Source organism: Aulonocara sp. 'chitande type north' Nkhata Bay, linkage group LG13 (genome assembly GCF_057382095.1).
Source record: "Aulonocara sp. 'chitande type north' Nkhata Bay isolate Kocher_YH1m ecotype deep benthic linkage group LG13, A_spYH_male_GT1.1, whole genome shotgun sequence".
Lineage (NCBI taxonomy): Eukaryota > Metazoa > Chordata > Actinopteri > Cichliformes > Cichlidae > Aulonocara > Aulonocara sp. 'chitande type north' Nkhata Bay.
Window position 1 is genome coordinate 17,072,180 of NC_141356.1, and position 20,904 is coordinate 17,093,083.

A 20,904-nucleotide genomic window follows, 5' to 3' on the forward strand; every position below is an offset into this window, starting at 1 on the left:
GTGTGTGTGCTTTACTTTGTGTATTTGATTAACAAAACTGAAGGCGATTGCTCATATTGTCAAAGGATGAAGTGTGGAATTGGCTCTGCCTAACAACGCTGCTTTGTCCCACTGAAGAACCAAATATTATAATTATACAGCAACATTTCTGAGAGTGATTGAGAAACTTTAATGTGCGCTATTACATACAGTATAAAGTAGCATGCACAGTAATTTACTCCAGATGTAAATGAACCAAACTGAAACTCCTCACTGAGAAGGGCTGAGAAGAGATGCCATCTTTCTTGATGGGATTTCAAAATGAAAGCCCCCTGTCTGCATGCATTTTAATATGGTAAAAATACAAGCCACAAAGAATATTTTATACAGCACTTCGAATGGTCGGTAAGACTAGAAAAGTGCATTATAAATGCAGTCCATTTAAAGTTTAGGTTATGTCTTGTAACCTTTAGTGTGTTGTACTTTTTAAACTCCTTGTGGTCTAGTTTAGAAATTAAAGTTACCAAAGCAAGAGGCAATGGGAAAACATCATTTTCCGTCTTAGCTGTCAGCGCGTCATTTGACTGAAATGCATTTGCATCTGAAACGGTGGATGTATGGTTGGACTTATTAAAATTTTGCTGTTAGATAACCAGATAATGTTTAACTCCATAAAAACTTCAGTGGTTGTATATTTACTGCAGAACATATTCACGAGATGATATTAACTTCTATGCACGCTTTATAGATGGCATTGTAGATCTTTGTATACACAACTGGAAATATACACTCACCAGTCGCTTTTTTAGGTACAGCTGTTCAGCTTGGCAATGCAGTCATCTAGTTAGCCAATCACATCGCAGCAACTGCATGTAGGCATGTAGACATAGTCAAGACAGCCTGCTGAAGTTCAAGCCAAGCGTCAGAATGCGGAAGAAATGGGATTTATGTGACTTTGACCATGGTATGGTTGTTTGTACCAGATAGGCTGGTCTGGGTATTTCACTGTTGATCTATTAGGATTTTCCCAGACACCCTTCTCTAGTGTTTTCTGATAATGGTCCAAAAAAGAGAAAATATCCAGTTAGAAGCAGTTCTCTGAGTGAAAGGGTGGTGTTGATGCTAGAGATCAGAGGAGAATGGGCAGAAGGTTTGGGGCAAGGAAGGCAGCAGCAGCAGCAACTCTAATAGCCACTTGTTACAACCAAGGTATGGAGAAGAGGATCTATGAAGGCACAACATATTGAGTCTTCCTGTCAGCTGAGAAAAGCAAACTTGCATGTGCTCACCAAAATTGGACAACAGAAGACTAGAAAAAAATGTTACCTGGCATGATGATTCTTTATTTATGCTGTGATATTTACATGGTAGGGTCAGAATTTGGCACAAATAACATGATAGCATGGATCCACAGCTCAAGCTACTGTTAGTGGTATTATGATGTGGAGGATATTTTCTTGACATATTTTGGGCCCCTTAACACCAAATGAGCCACAGCCTATCTGTGTGTTATTGCTGACCATGCCCATCCCTTTAGGACCACAGTGTACCCATCATCTGATGACTGTTTCCAGCAGGGTTATGTACCATGTCATAAAGTTAGACTCAAACAGACAATGGATTCACTGTATTCAAATAGCCTCCACAGTCACCAGATTTCAGACCAGCAGAGTAGCTTTGGAATGTGGTGAAAGAGGAGACTGACTTCATAAATGCCCAGCCGATAAATCTGTGTGATACTGTTATGTCAATATAGACCAAAATGTCCAGGGACGCTCCCGGCACCTTGTTGAATCTATGCAGTAAAAACTGAAACTGCCCTAAAGTCAAAAAGGGTCCAACCTGTACCTAATGAAGTGGCAGGCATGGGTGGATAGGGCTATTAAAGCCAAACTAGAAAGGTTCCAGGCCTTTTGTATCTCATGCTATGAATAGAACACAATGCTGCGTTGTCTATGAATCTGACCGTGTGGAAAACTTTTTTGTGAACTAGTGAAACTTCCTCACATTCACACACTATAAATCACAATGTACCTTCCTCTAGTTCTTAGATCATTTGAAACAATGATACAAACGTGCATACAGTCTCACTCTCTGAATGACTTGTGCAGCACTGAAACCGAGGCTACTGAAGAGTCCCTGATATGATAACAACATTTCAGATCTGGCTTCCCACTGGTCTCGCAGAGATCAAACATGATGACTTAGACCTTTTCAAAGTGATTTAGTAGCGATGTGAGTGATTTATTGGCTTATTACAGACCACAGATTAACAAAGCACTGAACAAAGTGCTGAAACTCGGGAATGAATGTCTCGATCTCCTTCTGTACCTAAATAAGTGAACTTAAATTTTTTTATTCTTTTTTTTCTTTTCTTTTTTTGTACAGATGTAATTTACCCGACATCTGTTTTAAATCAACAGGAAAATTGAATGGGTAGATCCACAGACGACGCCTTCAGTTCAGCTTTTTATAGCCTCTGTAAACCAATACATTAACTACTGTACAGTATGCACATTGATAAGTAATATCTATTTGACAAGACATAAGACATTTCCTCCAACAGACGATGCCATTTTCTGCTGTAACTATCTCTTCTGTGCACTCTTCCAGAGTTTGATGCAACTGATAGCGGTTAATGCAGCTTTTATTTGGTTTAATCTGTTCTGGGTTTGCTGATTGTGTCCCATTTGAGGGGATGAAATCATCCCCCACATGATTGCATCCCCTTAAATCATAACTTTTATTGCCACGTGCACCACTAGCATGCGGTGCGCTGTATTTCTCCTGGTTTATTGCCCCTTTGTTAAATGGGACAGCAGTTAATTTGACGCAAGGCTTCGTTTCAAACTAACTTCAACTACACCGTGATGTTTTCAGGAAGAGTAAAAAATGGAACGTTTTTTGAGAATAAACATATGACGAGTCTCAAAATGATTAGAAGTAATGTCATCCAGATGTGTACAGTTGTAACCTGAATTTTCCTTCATCAGTTTCTTCATCAGTTACATCAGTTTCCCAGAGAGCCTTTTTACCATGCTCGTCTCCTACTGTTGCAAATTTGTTTGTGCATTTGTTCACATTGCACCATATATATGTATATTTGTGAGTCAGTTGCATCGGCATGACAACACAAACGCTTAGAGTTGATTTAAGTGTCATTGAGTGTAATTGCAGAGTCACTGACAGTAATTAGGTAGCACACCAAGCTCACCAACGCCTGTAATAGAGTGTAGAGAGACAACCAGTCTCTTATTTCACACTGAACTGAAGGACTGTTTTAATAGCAGCCTGTCAGTAAGGCTGTTATCTGTTTTCCAGAGGTTGCATTATGAGGTGTACAGCCTGGTTGAAATGTTAGATTTAGAGCAGCATGAGTGCACAGAAGCAGTTAAGACATGGCAAAGAGAATTGCGTGGGGATTTTCACAACTGAAACTGCATGCACATAAGCACACAAGCACATGTGGTAAATTTTAAACAGTCAACATGAAGCATTTCTTGAAGGAAACATCATTTATTTTTATATGTAAACACAGATCATAAGTCATTAGAACTACTAGTACTACTAATAATAATAACGGGAAGAAGAAGACAACTGATTTTTTTTAAGATGAACAATTTTTTTCAGTATTAATATCTGAATTTTGGCTCCATTTATCTTTTGATTAGGGTTTTAGTTAATATTGGGTGTAATTAAATATGTTCAGGTTTACTCTGCAAATTTTTCAATACCTGTTGCCATTTAATTTCACCTTCCATGTGAAGAAGTCATCTGAGACCCTCAGTCACAGACTGCGCACACATACACTCACAGGTCTCTTTGTTAGATATCTAATCAGCCAACGACATGGCAGAAACTCATCATTTGCCTGCAGACATGATGAAAATGATCTACGGAAGTTCAAACAAAGCATCAGAAAGGAACAAAGCTAATTTAAGTGACTTTGAATGCGGCATGGTTGTTGGTGCCAGAAGGGCCAGTCTGAGTATTTCAGGAATTGCTGATCTACTGGGATTTTCCCACACTACCATCTCTCGTGTGTACAGTGAGCATGGCCAAAATAAGAGAAAATATCCAGCGAGCAGCAGTTCGTTGAGTGAAAATGACTTGTTGATGCCAGAGATCAGAGGAGAATGGTCAGGCGACGTCAAGCTGACAGGAAGGCAACTGTGACTCAAAAAAACACACTGGATACAACCCAGATATGCAGAAGAGCATTAAGTCAAACACAATACGCTGAACTTTGAAGCACAGGGTGCCGTTCTTGTCAGCTAAGAACAGGAAATTGAACCTACAATTCACTTTGACTCACCAAAATTGGACAATAGAAGATTGGAAAAACCTTGGCTGGTCTGATGAGTCTCACTTCTACTGAGACATTCAGAGAGTCGGGACAGAATTAGGCAAAAACTACACAAAAGCATCAAGAGTATGAACAGTTCAGACAGCTGCTGGTGGTGTAATGTTGAGGAGCTCTTAGTACCAACAGAGCATTATTAAAATATTACAGTCTACCTGAGTGTTATGAACGCAGTGTCTTCTGATAGTGCCTTCCAGCAGGATAAATCGACTGCCACAAAGCTCAGATCATTGCCTCCACGGCCATCAGATTTCAGTCCAATAGAGCACCTTTGGGATGTGTTGAGCATCATGGATTTGTAGCCAAAATTTCTGAGGAATGTTTCCAGGACTGTCTTGTATTTGTGACATGAAGAATTAAGGCACAGTCCAACCCTGTGCAGAAAGGTGTACCTAATAAAGAGTCCACTGGCTGTATATTAAGCATCAAGAACAACTCCGCTCATAGAGTTTACTCTGTCTTGAATGGAATCCTCATTTTCCCAACAAACTGCACAACAATAGAAAAATGCAAAAGTCTGCTAAGGGCATCGGACCCTGTTGTTGTCCAAAAACATATCCGCACTGTTGCACAATGCAACGATTTTATTTTTATTCTTTGAACTCCTGAAAAACAACAGTGCTACTGATTTACACTGGAGAAAATATACTGTCTCACTGTTTTAGGAAGAGAGAACCTTTTTAAGATACATTTTATAGACTTCAAGTAAGTGAGTCTGGGTTGGGACTAAATGTGACAGACAGGAGAGGCGAGATGAAAAGTGCTGAGAGATGAACTAATGCAATGTTGAGTTTGGCATCCCATGAGATTTGTTTTTCAGCCTGGCAGCGTGTGCTCACCTAAAGCAAATATATCAAACAATGACAGCTTTTTGTGTCAAAGCCCAGTTATGTAATATATGGTGCAGAGCCAAAAAAACATCCATTGCGAGCAGAAATAAGGAAATGTGCACACCGAAGAAAAACAGTGTTAATGCTGATGTTCGTGTTTGAAAAGAGGATGAATGCAGAAAACTGTCAAGGCTTAAAGTCAAGGCTTAAAGTCACGTCTTAAGTCGTGTCCTGGACAAATATTTTGAGTTGTATTACAAAATATGTATTTTGTGTTTGTTTGTTTGTTTTCTGCAGTTGTGTAAATACACTTTTTCCTTTGTGCACAAACGTGGCTTCAAGATAGTGCGCTGACAGCTCATACACAATAATTATGTTTGAATGTGTTTAATGAAAGAAACATTTGTGCCCAGGTCGTAAACCCACACAAGCATGCACAGACTCATTATCTCCCATAAACATGAACAATGGGCCATGAGGCATGCTTACCACACATAGTCATGTTCCATCACTTCAGAGGAGGAAATGCATTAAATTCCCAACCCCAACCCTTGGGCTTTGATCATATATTTTTCTTATGTTTCTAGTCCCCAAAAGTTGAGTCCCCTCAATGCGACTGAATAAACAAACAAAAGCACTAATAACATTAATCTGACGCAAACAAAGGCACACAGAGTTCAAACAGTCAAGCAGTCAGATAAGAATACAAGACGCAGTGGGGTCCTCTCCATCACTAAGGTAACAAACACAATGACGCAACTATGAAGTCATCAAATAAATCCATCGTGCATGGCCTCCGGGTGTTTATCGTAACCACAGGAATTGCGGGGATTTTATAGGCATCGAGTGAAATCTGGCATGGCTCCAATATTCAGAAGGAGGAGACAAAGAGAGGATTTTTCAGACGAGTTTATTGTCTGAGAATACATGAATGCAGACACGCTTGTCCACTTTCACAGTGCATAAATGTCACAACACAGGAGTATAAATGCTTTACATGCCCTTTAGGGAGAGACAGCGGAGGTAGAGTTTGGAGCAGAGAGGATGTGATTCAACCTGGCAGCACAAACCTTCATAACATTGTTTATATGAACTGCAATACTCCAACTACAAAAAGACTAAACTCTGAATAAGACTTGGCTGCTTCTAATCATGCTATCAAGGTGAACTGAAGAAAACTTTCAGACTTATATTCACTGAAAAAAATTGTTTAAAATTTCTTAACAACATAAAATATTTTTGATAAGATCATCAGCGATTACATTTGCTTGGGTGTTCGACACTCATAGTTCAGCTAATCTGCTTTCTGAGGGCATTACGGGTGTTTGGTCAGATCTGGCTGATGGTGGCTTGGCAACACAGACAAACAACACAACAAATGTAGTGATTTGACTGCAAAAAACTCAATTGCAACACGTACGATTTGCGCAACCACTTCTTGTCGTTCCCTCAAAATGAAAAAAAAAAAGAGATAAACTGGCTTATCGAGATTAACTGAGAAAACACATTTTCAGAATAGGGAAATCGGACATTTCAAGGACACAAGCAGCCGTTACTCTCCGCAGGGTACACCACAAAGCTGCGCAGGCTGCAGTAAGGCATAGCAGTAGTTCAGCTAAATGCTGAAATTAATAACAAAGCAATGAAAAATGCAGATCTCTTGGTGGCGCAGAACTAAAGGTCAGTGAATGTTGTGCTGCATCCATCTTGTCTAAAATACTTAACCTTTTCATGCATGAATTATGACAACCTCAATCAGGATTATATCTTTTAGCATTTTTAGTAATCTTTAGGCATGAAAGGATGAATAAAAATACTTGAGAAAAAAATTCTGATTGAGGTTGTCATAATTCATGCATGACAGGGTTTAATAACAATAATTACAATGAAACACGTCATACATCTATAGTAACATTGAACAACCAGTGGGTGGCAGGGTATGGAGTGACACATCAGTGTCCAATGCAGAGGTTTATGTGCAAGTATACCACCAACATGACACAAATACAAGAAAACAGCCTTTGAATAGCTGTCCACTGTAGTGACCACTATGCGTGAAAGGGTTAATTTGATATGCTTGTTCTTGTGGTGTCGTTAGTATTATAGAACCAATACAGGAGAATCCCCATAGCTCATTTAAATCAGAATCTTTAGTTGGATCATTGCAGTTCATGTAAATCATAAGATGCAAAGACATGCAGGCTTTTGCTCAGATGTTTGCGTTTACATATTATTTAGCTGTAGGTACTGGAGTGTGGGAAAGTAAATGTAAGTAGTGAACACAAGATTATGACTCAGTAATCGATTCAAAGCACTTTTGAACAAAAATCAGAAATTTTACACAGATCAAACTGAGTTTTTGGCAACAATATATCAGCTTTCCAAGAACAAACAAAACAAAACAAAAGCATTTTCACAGAATCAGCAACAGTTTTACACGAGCTGTACCAATTTTACCACCACTTTAACATGATTTTATATAGAGACACATTATCGTGTGATGAAAGTCAACTGAGGCACAGAGGTAAGAATATGAACAGAGCTACAGTATATCCTCACAGTCCATTTAGAAATCCTCTGAACATAATAGAAAGCTGTTTAAATAAGATGAATACGTCAACGCTCCCCTATTTCTACCAATCAAGAACACAATGTCCCATAAAATGTGCGACAGGAACACTGATGAATGTACAGCAGAGCAGCAAGAGCAGATTTACAGTGCAAGAAAATCTCAGTACACAGCATGGTGTATGCACATCATCATTAAGCCATAATGTAAGCCAACACAAAGCAAGCAGAGGGACTTACAATCATTTAGATTCATTATTTATCTTGTTAAAGGACATATTAATGATATAACTGCCATTACCAGCACTGTTGCATCATGGGTAAAAAACCAACCAACATTATGCATCAGTATGTGTTTTTAGATCAACAGGATGGAAACAAAAACTGGGTAAAAAGTAAAATCTGATTTATTAAACATTAATGAATGTAAACATTTCGAAATCTTAGACTGGCACGACATGTAATGCTGGTTTGGTGCTTTTGCAGCACTGTGGGTCTCTCAAAGGTTTTTACATTTAAAGAAACACGTTGATATTTTGAGAAAATAGATAAAATGATTTTTACCAATGTCACTTCTTAAAAAGCTCTTGAACAGCAAAAAAATACTTGTGGTTGAATAGGTCCTTATTTTTATTTTAGTTCAGTCATTTAGTTATATTTTTTTGATGAACCAAAACATGTATTAACCTTTAAATATTTTTGTGTTTTTTTAAAATTGGGCAGGTTGTTTTACCCTTTCCTGTATTAGCGCTAAGCTAAGCCAACGGTTTACATCTTCCCCTATTATTAGGCCACCAGAAAGTCAAACTATTCCTCTGAAGACATGATGCTATGGGTAAAGGCAGACAGCTCACTGGTTTACACTTAAGTTATTCTTCTGCAGTGAATCTATGCAGACACTACGATGTAGCGTACACAAGTGGCCCACATGGTTTTCTAGCATTTACACCTGCCCTTGCATCAGTGTGACATATAATTACATTGCTGGGGAGGTGCACATCAGGTTATTGTGCATGGTTTCTGGTTATGATGCACCTATGATGTAGATTTAAGACAGAAAAATAAACAACCTGTGAGATATAGGCATGTCTTGTTTTAAAATTGTTTTTCTCATTGTTTATTCTAACCTCTAATTGGAAACATACCCTCCCAAACAAAGAGTGGTATCTGTTGTAGGATATCAAAGCACCCCCAAAGCAGAGGTGTGGACTCGAGTCACATGACTTGGACTCGAGTCAGACTCGAGTCATTAATTTTATGACTTTAGACTTGACTTGAAAAAATGTTCTAAGACTTGTGACTTGACTTGGACTTTTACACCAATGACTTGGGACTTGAATTGGACTTGAACCGGTTTACTTGAAAAGACTTGATATTTTACCCCAAATATAAAATTTAACATGCATATTATATAGAGATTGAAAATGTGACGTCATTCACGGGTAGAACCGCAAAGGATTCTGGGAACTCGTGGCAAGCGGTACTAGCGCACGCAGGCTTTCAATTAAAATCAGTTATACAGCGATAAAAAGAAACACAAGAAGCCGTTGTATTATTAACTGCAATAGCCGGTCGCATGACAGCCACGGGAAGCCGACGGGTAAAGAGATCGGTTGTTATCGGATTACGTCGTTGAAGAGAAATTGTTCAGCCATGTTTCCGAAGTAACAAAGACGCGACGGGTGGCCTGGATTGCAGCCATTCAAAGATCAAATATAACGTCCCAGAACACTCCAGCTCACAGGTTAGTCTGCTCCAAGCATTTACACAAAGGTCAGTGTTTTTTAGTAGTTAATACGTCACTTTCATAACATAATTGGTGATATAGGTTACAAGCAAGTCTGGCGCTGAACAGAAATTGTCGCGCTATGCTCCTTTATTTATTGTGCATAAATAGTGAATTGTCCTGACACAATATTGCGTTTCGCTTCTGTTATTATGGTACACTGACAAAAACATATACTTTTATTCACAGGATAAAACAGTTGTTTTGTATCACTAATTGCCCAGTACGATTACAGCATACAATATTATTGTCACTGCTACATTTCTGTGATGAACCAGAAATTATTTCCACTACTAATTAATTACCGTTGAGCTCAAAGGTTATATTAATAAACGGTTAAGGAATGTGTATTTATGACGACGATTTGTGAGATTGGTAAACTTATGATACGTACGATGGTCTTTCGTTCTACACGGTGCATTTCAAGGTCCTGCACCCATCCGTCGGTAAACTGTACCTGGACTTGTTGCAGTGACCGGAAGTTACTAAACTTCATGAGTGTATGCACTCACTCCAAGAACCGTATGATTATTAATATGCATATAAATAAAGAAGCTATTTTGTGCAAAGATGTCAACTGTAAGAATGCTGTGCATAAACATTTACTCTGCTCCATGTATGATGATATAGTGACTGCTCTGTATAAAAGTGGCACACTGCTTGATAAACAATATAAGCATAAGAAACCTAACATCAGACCTGGCTGGAAAGAACATGTATCCATGTACCATGATGAAGCTCGCATAGCTTATAAATGTTGGGCCATGGCTGGAAGACCTAAACAAGGCCCAGAATTTGAACAGAAAAAATGTGCGAATGCCAGATATAAGTACGCTGTTTGATTTATAACTAAAAATGAGCAAATGCTAAGAGCAGATTCTTTGGCCAGGAAAATGCTGTGTAATAATACGGCAGATTTTTGGAAAGAGGTGAAAGCTCTTAATAACTGTAAACCATCTCTACCATCAACTGTTGAAGGTGTTTCTGGGGCAGATAACATTGCAGCATTATGGAGACAGCATTACAGTGCGTTGTTTAACTGTATAAAAAGTGAACCATATGAGGACAATCTTGACATGAGTAATGACACAATAAGTGTAAGGACACATGAAGTATATGAAGCCATTCATAGGTTATCTGATGATAAATCCTCTGGTTTGGATCACATCACTGCAGAACATTTAAAACATGCTAGTGTAAGGCTAGCTCCTCTTTTAGCACTCTGTTTCACTGGGTTTATGATTCATGGCATATTACCAGACTCAATGCTGTGTATTTTACTGGTACCAGTTATGAAGGACAAAGCTGCAAAAGTGAGCTGCTTGGATAATTACAGGCCAATTGCACTAGCCAGTATTTTATCTAAGGTGTTAGAAAGAATCTTGTTTGACAGAGTTAGTGTGTTCATCTCTTCTCTGGATAATCAGTTTGGCTTCAAAGCACGGCACTGACATGTGCATATATGCACTCAAGGAAATAGTCAGTTTGTACAGGGCTAAAAATTCATCTGTCCTCATGTCTTTCATTGATGCCTCTAAGGCTTTTGATCGAGTGAACCACAGAAAACTTTTCGATAAAATGAAGAGATGGGGAGTTCCTCAATACATCGTGAGGATTCTCTCTTACTGGTACGCTCATCAGAACATGCAGGTTAAATGGGGAAGCAGTATTTCTGCCCCCTTTGGTGTCAGCAATGGTGTTAGACGGGGTGGGATTTTGTCTCCAATTTTATTTAATTTGTATGTTGATGATTTGTCCATACAACTGAGAGCCTGTAACACTGGGTGTATATTAGGTAAAGCACTGATAAATCATCTTATGTATGCAGATGACCTGGTTGTTTTTAGTCCAAGCAGTGCTGGGTTACAGGATCTTCTTAATGTCTGTACTGAATATGGTGTGCAATATGACATTGAGTACAATGCTGCTAAAAGTGCTGTTTTGATATGTAGAACCAAGCAGGATAAACAGCTAAATTTCCCTTTGTTTAAACTGGCACAAAAAACTCTTGAAGTTCATAAAAAGGTGAAATACCTCGGTCACTTTATTACTGAGCAAATGAATGATGATGATGACATATACAGACAACGATGTAAGCTCTATGTGCAGGCAAATACTATTGCACGCAAATTCAGCTTTTGTTCACTTCCAGTTAAAGTGGCTTTGTTTAAAGCGTATTGCACACCGCTATATACTGCCCCCTTGTGGTCATCCTACAAACAATGTAGCATGCAGAAGCTGCATGTTGCATATAATGATGCGATGAGAATCCTTTGCAGGATACCTAGAAGTGGTAGTGCCAGCCAGATGTTTGTAGCTGTGGGTGTTTGGACTTTTAAAGCACTTTTAAGGAAGCTAATGTTCAATTTTAGAGAACGACTGGATGGTTCGAGTAACAGTATAATTTTAGCACTCACAGATCCGACAGTGAGTGGTTCCCGTTACTCATCCAGTCTCAGAAAGCACTGGTTAAAGTGTTTGTGTATTTATTGATTTATTTTAAGTAATTGTGTTTTATGTATATTATGGTTTTATGTTTTTACAAATGTTTTAGATACTTATTTATATACATATATATATTTAATGGTGTATACCTTGTGTTGGGGGGGGGGGGGGGGGGAGTGTTGTGTGTGTGTGTGTGTTTTTTTTTTTTTTTTTTTTGTCTTGTTTTTATGGACATGAAGTCTGCCAATTAAGATTGAATTGAATTATAAGGATCCATTAGAGTGTTCATCATATCGTCCTAGATCACTCTTAAATGTAGATTTAAAAATACTGTCAAAAACACTTGCTCTCAGGCTAGAGCAACATCTACCATTGTTAATTTCTCCAGATCAGACAGGTTTCGTGAAGGGTAGGCATGGTTTTTTCAACCTGCGCAGGTTTTTGAACATATTACACACCAAGTCAACTACAACCCCTGAAATTGCCTTATTACTCGATGCTGAGAAGGCATTTGACCGGGTGGAGTGGGATTATCTGTTTTATACTCTGCATAAATTTGGATTTGGCCCTAATTTCATTTCATGGATTCAGTTACTTTACTCCTCACCTATGGCACGTGTTAGAACAAATTCGTTATTCTCTTCTTATTTCCCACTTCTCCGTGGTACGAGACAAGGTTGTCCCTTATCCCCTCTTCTTTTTGCATTATCAATTGAACCACTGGCGATTAAACTGCGAGCTGACAGTTGCATTAAGGGCATCTTCAGAGGTGACCAGGAGCACAAAATATCCTTATATGCTGACGACCTCCTGCTGTATATGTCAGAGCCTTTATGCTCTCTTCCCCGTGCTCTTGCCATTTTTGCATTTATTTGGAATGGCAAAAGTCCACGAATTCGTAAAGATTTCATGCAGAGGACTAGGCCAATGGGTGGATTAGCCTTGCCAAACTTTCAGTCTTATTATTGGGCAGCAAATATTCGTAATATGCTGTACTGGATGAGTAATGTTACTACAGAGACTCCAGCTTGGCTCCAAATTGAGTCATCCAATTGTGGCAAAATTTGCCTATCAGCTTTGTTGAGTTCAGCTCTCCCATTAGAACTATACACCTATAAACGTAACCCTTTGTTGTATGACTCGCTCAGAATCTGGGTGCAATGTAGGAAAAGGTTGGGGTTACACTTAATGTCAATTAAAGCACCTATCTGCTCAAACCATATGTTCCCACCCTCCATGATGGACTCTGCCTTTAAAATATGGGAAAGTAATGGCCTTAGAAATATCAAAGACCTTTTTGTAGATGGGATTTTTGCCTCATTCACGCAGCTCCTGAAGCAGTTTAATGTTCCTCGGCAACATTTTTTCCGCTATTTACAAATTCGTCACTTTGTAAAGAGTCGATTTCCTTCATTTCCGGAACTACCTGAGGAAACTTCTTTGGATAAAATTTTTAATATAAACGTTCATAAGAGAGGGGCGATTAAAGAAATCTATGCTATACTATTAGATCTTCAATCTCCTTCTCTCTTCATCCTTAAAGCACAGTGGGAGAAAGACCTTGGGATGACTATAACAGATGAGCTCTGGCAATCTTTTCTCCAGAGGGTACACTCTTCTTCGATATGTGCCAGGCATGGGCTCCTTCAATTTAAGGTCCTACACCGATTACATATCTCCAAGGAAAAGTTAGCCAAGTTCTATCCAGGAGCTGACCCTCTGTGTAACAGATGTAAAGCCGAAACAGGTTCGCTCCTTCATACCTTTTGGACATGCCCCAATCTTCATACCTATTGGGTGTCTATATTTAACACTCTGTCAGAGATGTATAACGTTAAATATGAGCCTTCTGCTCTAACGGCTATCTTTGGGGTGATACCTCAAGACATCACTTTGCCAAAATGCTATTCGAATTCTATTGCCTTTGCTTCACTTATCGCAAGGCGCCTTATACTTTTAAGATGGAAGCAGGAAGCTCCTCCCACACATGAACAGTGGCTTGCGGAGCTCATGAGGTTTTTACATTTAGAAAAGATGAGATATACACTGGCAGGTTCAACCACCAAATTTCTTAGGGCATGGCAGCCATTCTTGATGTACATGGAAACATTTAAAATGACCACCTTATCATGACCAGATACCATATCTCTATATCGCTATCATAGCTAACTGTACGCTGAATGTCCCTTATACATTTTATTTTTCTATTTGTTTGTTGTTGTTTGTTTGTTTGTTTGTTTGTTGTTTTGTAGGGGTTTCTTTGGTTTGTTTGTTTGTTTTTTCCTTCTCTATTTCTGTTATCTTTTGGGGTATTGTAAATACTGAACAGCAAACTACTGTATGTTCAATGTTTTGTTGTTAACATGCCGCTGTGACTGAAAATAAAATTTATAAAAAAAAAAAAAAAGATTGAATTGAATTGAATTGAAATAAATATGCTACGATGAGATAGCTGACTTCATCTAACTAGCAAATGTTGTCCAGGCTACGTTGGTGATACAGTTTTTTTTAATGTGTATGATATTTTTGTCATGCGATTTTAAAGCTGGTCCTACAACCGCATCCAAGAATAACATGCAGCTTATCTCAGAACTGTCGGTGAAAATTATTCTTGGAGCTAGGTTTAATTGAGCTGCATTTTAAAGAGGTGCAATTTCACAATTTGTGTATATTTTCTAAGTTCACTATTTTGTCATGTGTTGAGAAAAACACAGATTTTAAAATTACATGGTCTAATATTTACATTTAGCATAACTGCAACATTATTTTTTCGTTTTTTTTTTTTAAAGACTCGAAAGGACTTGAAATTCAAAGTTTCAGACTTGTGACTTGACTCGGACTTTTACACCAGTGACTTGAGACTCGACTCTGACTTGCCTGACATTACTTGAGACTTGACTTGAGACTTGAGGATAAAGACTTGAGACTTACTTGAGACTTGCAAGACAATGACTTGGTCCCACCTCTGCCCCAAAGTCAAAATTAAAATTTCTTCATTACAGTTTACTTCTACATAAAAAAGGAAGGAAAACCAAGCTTTCTGACTATAAACACCTTATTTCTGCATTTTCATTTGATTTTTCTTCCCTTTTTTTTTCTCCCTACTTTCCATAGCATGTTTAATTCAAAGCAGCATTACTCCTGTGTGCTTTTAATCTATATTATTCTTAAAGAAAGATTAATAAAAAGTCTGTGTAAAAAATAGAGTTGTATGGATTAGGACAGCTATATACCAGCGAAAGGAAATCTGTCCAAGAACCTCCACTCTGTCCAGCAAAGTAGAGAGAAATAATAATTAAAAAACAGATACAGTACCAATACTTTCCCCATCACCAATCTCCTCCTAAAAGAGACGCAGGCACACAAAAAAAGAGGAAACCTTCAGGCTGAATAATGCACCTCTACGTGACGATTTTTCAGCACCTGGTAACACGGTGAGATGAAACCACTTCCTGTCAAGTCATAAACAGACAGGACAAAAAGCTGAACACAAACATCAAAAGCGAGCAGATAGAGAAGATGGTGTTTCTGTGGGTGAGAACCTTCTGAGCAACACGATGCAATCAGCACTTTAAAACTAGTCCCACGACATTATGCAACAATCCTCCACTCAGGTTCTCTGCTTGAAAAACATTTTCACATTTTCTTGTGGACGAAAAGCTTCTGTTGTGCTAAGATTCTTCTTTTTTATATAAACTTGAACAGATTTGTCTGTTTAATGCAAATATACACAGGATAGACAGTATATACTGCAAGGACAGTTACATTCACTTCCCCCCACCCCCCAAAAAATGGGCTGCTCCACTTGATGTAATATAAAGTGTATTACAGAAAAATCTTTAGTAGCATTAAAGACTAAGGCCAAACAAAAATAATAAAACGTGACCCTGAGCTGGTGCATGGCCGTTCAGATGGTGTTGAGTTAAAGAAGCTACGGATAGAATTGAAACAAACTAAAGGACCACACACGATACTTAAATAACATATTGTGCATGTAGATTTTCTACTTTGTGTATTTCTGTGTGCAGCATCCTAAATTCACACTTGCGTTTAAACAGGCCAAAGGCAACTGCTGCAGGTTCAAGCAGCTGGATAAGGGACCCCAGGAGTCTATGTTTGTAAGTGTGTGTGAGAGAGACATAATTTGGAGGAGAGCGACTGATGCATTCAACCCATCAAACTATTACACCACAGTGAACCCCTCTCCTCCCTTTTCCCTCTTGCTGTTGCCCCAGTCCATCCACATGCAGGAGGCCCTGGTGAGTCGTTGACTTCAGGACTTCCCCTGACAGCTCCACCCCCCCATTCTGAGGGAGGCTCTGTGGGGTGAGGCTGTCACGTCCGCAGCTTCAGGATGACTGTCGCCAGGATGAGGAAGAAAGTGTTCCAGCCCAGGGTAACAGCGAAGCCTCGCCACACCATCATCCGAGACAAACCCCAGCCTGATGGGAAGATTTATATCTACAATTACTACATAGATTAAGAAAACAAAAGACAAAACAAGCAAAGAGTGGACACAGAAAAAGACAAGGTCGACGATTTCAGCACCAGATTTATGCAAACTGTGATCAAAAAGTTCTGAGATTGCACCTACAAGAAAGCAGAAACTCTACCCCCTCACTTCAAGGTTGTCTCTATATGCACTTATGTGTATTTCCCTGAGCTCGTGCCAATTTAAGATTTCTTTCTAACCACCCTTTTATTTGTGATTTGTGCAGAGAGCAAGCATCAGCTTCTGTACCCATTTGACTCTTCATGTTGAGGACCATCAATGGGAGCTGGGCTGCAACTCAGAGACGTGTCAGGCATGTCAGATCAATTGTGCAAAAAAGGAGCATGCTTTTACATTTTTTGTTAGATATATTTACAGTGTTGTGCACTGTGACACTGGCCAATGGGTCAGACTGCCAGTGGGAAGCTCTAATGTAACCTGTGTGTGACCTTTGATGAAATTCCCCCAAACTGTGGTATGCATCACCCACCCGGCTTAACAGATTGATCCCTGCAACTTCTTCCGACAAAATAAATACAAGTTGAAGGTTGTTGTTTTGCAAACGCACACCTGCAAGTGGTCAGAGTGGACACGGAGAGATCAAAGACAGGGCAAGGCTGCTGAAAGAGATCCCGGTGTTTCAATAAAAATCAGGGACAATTTTTGCTTTTTTTTTTAATAGCCGACAGTCTTTGAAGAATTTTATAGTTTTCCAAGACTTTAGTAAACTAACCCTTTATATCAATAAGAATAAGAAAGGGTTTACAAAAAGTGGACACAACGTGATGAGAGTTAGAAATTTGTAACTTGTGTCTCTTTTTTTTCTGTCTATTAAAAAATTATCAATCAAAAAAAAAGAACTAAAGTGACTCACAGATGTAGCTTCAACTCATTTAAAGCTGACCTACTGTTAAATTTTCATGTCTGCTGGACTCTGTTAGAGTTGCTATGCATGTTTTAAAATAGACCTCAGAGCGCCCCTTAGTTTATCCTCGATTTGAAATAAGCTGTTGTAGCTCATTTTGCTTCATGCCAGTTTTCTTATAATGGGCTCCCCTTTGAAGGTGGGGGAAACCAAAAGTTTCGAGCAGACTCAAATTTTATCTCACAGGGATCTCTCATATATAAGCTGACCTCAGTATCTCAAAAAGGTTTTAGTACAAGCTTCGACCCCTGGAAAAAAAAGAAAATAAAACAAAGCATAATAGATTGATCTTAAATCTTGGTCTGCATTTATAGACAGGGACATCTTGTATGAGATTAAACAGTCATCAAGTCCAGTTAGCAAATGTGGCAGGATGAAGCTGCATTTTCCATGGTAAAAGAAAAGAAAGGTGGCAGTTCATTTCCTAAATTGAACTCTGACATTGTGGACTTGTCCCTGTGAGATTTTTTCCACCACATCTATACGATAAGGCCTTCAAACAGGAAATGGCTCCTCCGACTTCCTCTGTATCAAATAACACAAGGGGAGCTCGTGCTGTCATCAAGTCTTATTGTTCAGAGGTCAACAGGAGGAGAAAAGATTGGAAGACAGATGAAACCACTACACCTCCTGAGAGATGAGTTACACTGGACCCAGAGCTGATTAATGATTTAGTCAACTGGCTCCGTTGTTCATAACGTAATCATCTGAGCCGTGCACACGCTGCTAACTCTTACACGCTACCAATATGCCATATGGTGCGCAGCAACAACACATGACGTTAAACTGTTGTTGTGTGTGATGTGTTCTGTGCATGAGCGTTACCTCTGTACATGATACAGCGAAGGGCTTCTGAGGCGTAGGTCTGAGGAAGGACCAGGCTAAGGTAGCGGAGAGGATACGGGATACATTCCACGGGCCAGATGATACCTACATGACAGGACAGAGAGGACAATGTGTCAGATGTGGGTAAGATATCATTTACACCTCCAGCAGGAATGCTTTGTGTCTAGATTCTGATAACAAGCAGGCTGTGAAGCATTAAAATAATCTGCCCTTTCTCTTGTTTTTTTTCTGTTTTTTTCACATTCCAAATCAGGTTCAAAGTTCAGTCTGAGCAGCTGAAAAACTAATCTCACTTCACGGTGCATTTAGCAGCTCTTCTGCAGCAATCACTTCATCAGCACACAAATTTTGCTTTGAATTGCAGATGTTCAGAATTCCATCTTTTTCTAAGGAAGTCTGGACTCAGAGTTCAAAGATGGAAATATTGTGATATGGCTGGAAGATCCAGAGCAGAACAGCAACAGGATGAACACTGCAGTGGAGAGATTTTATTCACTGCTGTTTCCGTCCTTTTAGGCCACAGCATCAAAATAAGAAAAAGCCTTTAAAGAATTTCTTATTATTCTGTGTGGTCTGACATCACAGATGTATGCAGAGTAACTATTACATCCTCCAAAAATATCTTCAAAAATATCAGTTTCTTTACTCATGAATCATTAACTGGGACTTAATCAAAGGAATAACAAGCATGTCAAAATTATATCACAAATCTGATATGCCTCACACTGATATAAGAGCATTTTACACTTCATTGTATATTTCAGGCATGTTTTTCTTGTCTGCATGTTTTTTCACTGGATTTTGTTGTTGTTGTTTTACGTGGCCCTTGGGAAGACTAGCAACCAGTTTGTGCAACTGCAGGGCTGCTAACAAGAAGTCTGATATGATATGAAAACACTGGATGACTTAGTGTGCATAAGAAAAACCAAAATTAAAGAAAATCTGCTACAAATGATTAAACATCAGTGAGTTAGGCAGTGGGCTTTAGTCTTTGTAAGCTTATTTGCACATCAGTGTCAGCAAAGGATAAACACATTTCCCATAATGTACAAAATATTACACATCCTCCTACAGCTTCTAAAGTTTTGAGCTTTTAATCCAAATAAAACCACCATTTATTTGCATTACCTACACAAATGCTTACACCCAGTTCACAACATCAAAGATGATTTAATCAGATTCTAATTCCCTGATTCAGTGATGCTCAGACTCACACCTACTGTGCTTTTTAAGGCTTTTTACACTCACAACAGTAAATCTCACTGCTTACCACTAAGGATGAGATTGGGGTAGAAGATACCCAGAGCGGCCTGGTTGGCGCTCTGCTCGTCGTCGATTGCAGATGAGATTACGAGGCCAAATGAGATGCCTGTGACACCCTGCAGGACTATCAGAATTATGACGAGCACCAAGGACCCTTCGTTAGGGTTCTGCAAAGACAGAGAGAGAGAGAAAGAGATGAAGAGCAGGGGTAAGAAAAAGATAACAAGCTTGATTAAGTTGTGGGCATTTTAAATGCAAAGCTGCAGCAGACCTAACAGTTAAGAAAAATAGAGGGGAAGCTAGAACAAAGCAGTACTTCCAGCATCATAAACATGGGTAAGGGCCTTCCATCGAATTATTACTAAGACAGTGATGGAATTACTAAAAATCATATGGTTGGAAAAGAAAAATCTTCAACGACTAAGTGAGATAATTTTCTGCACAGTGTGAAGAAAACCTCTTTGCTAGGGTGCATAAAGATTGAACTCTGGATCAATGGGAAAAGGGAATAATCTCATATTTACGCTGTTCCGGACTGACTGGTGTATCAGCGTAAAAACAGAGGTGGATAAAGTGATGCACCTATTACGTCTACTTCCTGTGAGCCTCTCGGGGGCTGTGCTATGATCTGGGGTTGCTTCATTTTGTCAGGTCTAATTCAGCAACATTATGTACCCCAAAAATGAGGTGAGCTGACTGTCTGCATCTCATCATCAGTTCTGCTCTGCTTGGAAATAAATGTTGTAACATTGCATAAGGTCATCAAAATGATGCCACAGCTAATGTGCTGTGATTAAAGCTAAAGATGGTCAAGTATTCAATATTGTTTTAGCGAGCACAGTATTTCTTATCACAAGTAGAAAAAGCTGAATAAACACAGAGAAACTGCAGCATTACAACCAGATTTTTAAAACTTAGAAACAATGTAAGCTTTTCTTGTAAAATATATTACAATTGTCTGTCTGCTGGGAGTTTCTAAAACTATTTGAAGATGATAGTAGTTTTTTTTTAAAATGTTTGTGATGGTTTATGTTTGTGTCACAGAATTATTGATGAAGCTAAAGCCATGGAAAACCATGATATGATACATTTTAAAAAAGGAGCTGTGAAAGACGTTTGATGGACATGAAATTACACCAGCGCTTGCTGCATGCTCACTCCCGACATGATGTACAATCATCTTGTGTGGCTGTTAAACGGGAATTCCACTATTTTATCATATCTGCATGGTCTGTGGGGAAAGAGAAGTCTGAAGATGAATAAATAAATAGAGGTGAGGAGTTAGAAAGAAATGAGATTGCAGGGCTGATCCTAATCTCTGTCTTAATCAGTTGAAAACTCTTTCCTAATGTGTAATAATTACGTTTTTAAGTTATGGTTGTTTTTTCCATCCCTGGACATTCAAGG

General features: G+C 38.9%; 1 protein-coding gene and 1 long non-coding RNA gene across 8 annotated transcripts in view; one reads left to right on the top strand and one right to left on the bottom strand.

Annotated features, from left to right (window-relative positions):
* Positions 1-20,904, bottom strand: part of abch1 (ATP-binding cassette, sub-family H, member 1) — a 193,021-nt gene that overhangs the window by 116,294 nt on the left and 55,823 nt on the right. For 6 of the 7 annotated variants that reach the window (XM_086258891.1, XM_086258892.1, XM_086258890.1 and 3 more), the window contains 3 exons: positions 19,505-19,664; positions 18,214-18,318; positions 6,080-16,413 (listed from right to left, as the gene is read on the bottom strand). In XM_086258891.1, coding sequence (XP_086115017.1) covers positions 16,307-16,413; positions 18,214-18,318; positions 19,505-19,664 — 372 coding nt within the window. In that variant the 3' untranslated portion in view covers positions 6,080-16,306. Of the gene's footprint in view, positions 1-6,079; positions 16,414-18,213; positions 18,319-19,504; positions 19,665-20,904 lie in introns of those variants that run through there. The other variant, XR_015124405.1, reaches the window with a different exon arrangement.
* On the top strand, positions 15,751-18,504 carry LOC147315909 (uncharacterized). Its single transcript, XR_015124407.1, has 3 exons — positions 15,751-16,089; positions 16,207-16,598; positions 16,690-18,504. It is a non-coding gene; the product is annotated as an uncharacterized LOC147315909 (long non-coding RNA).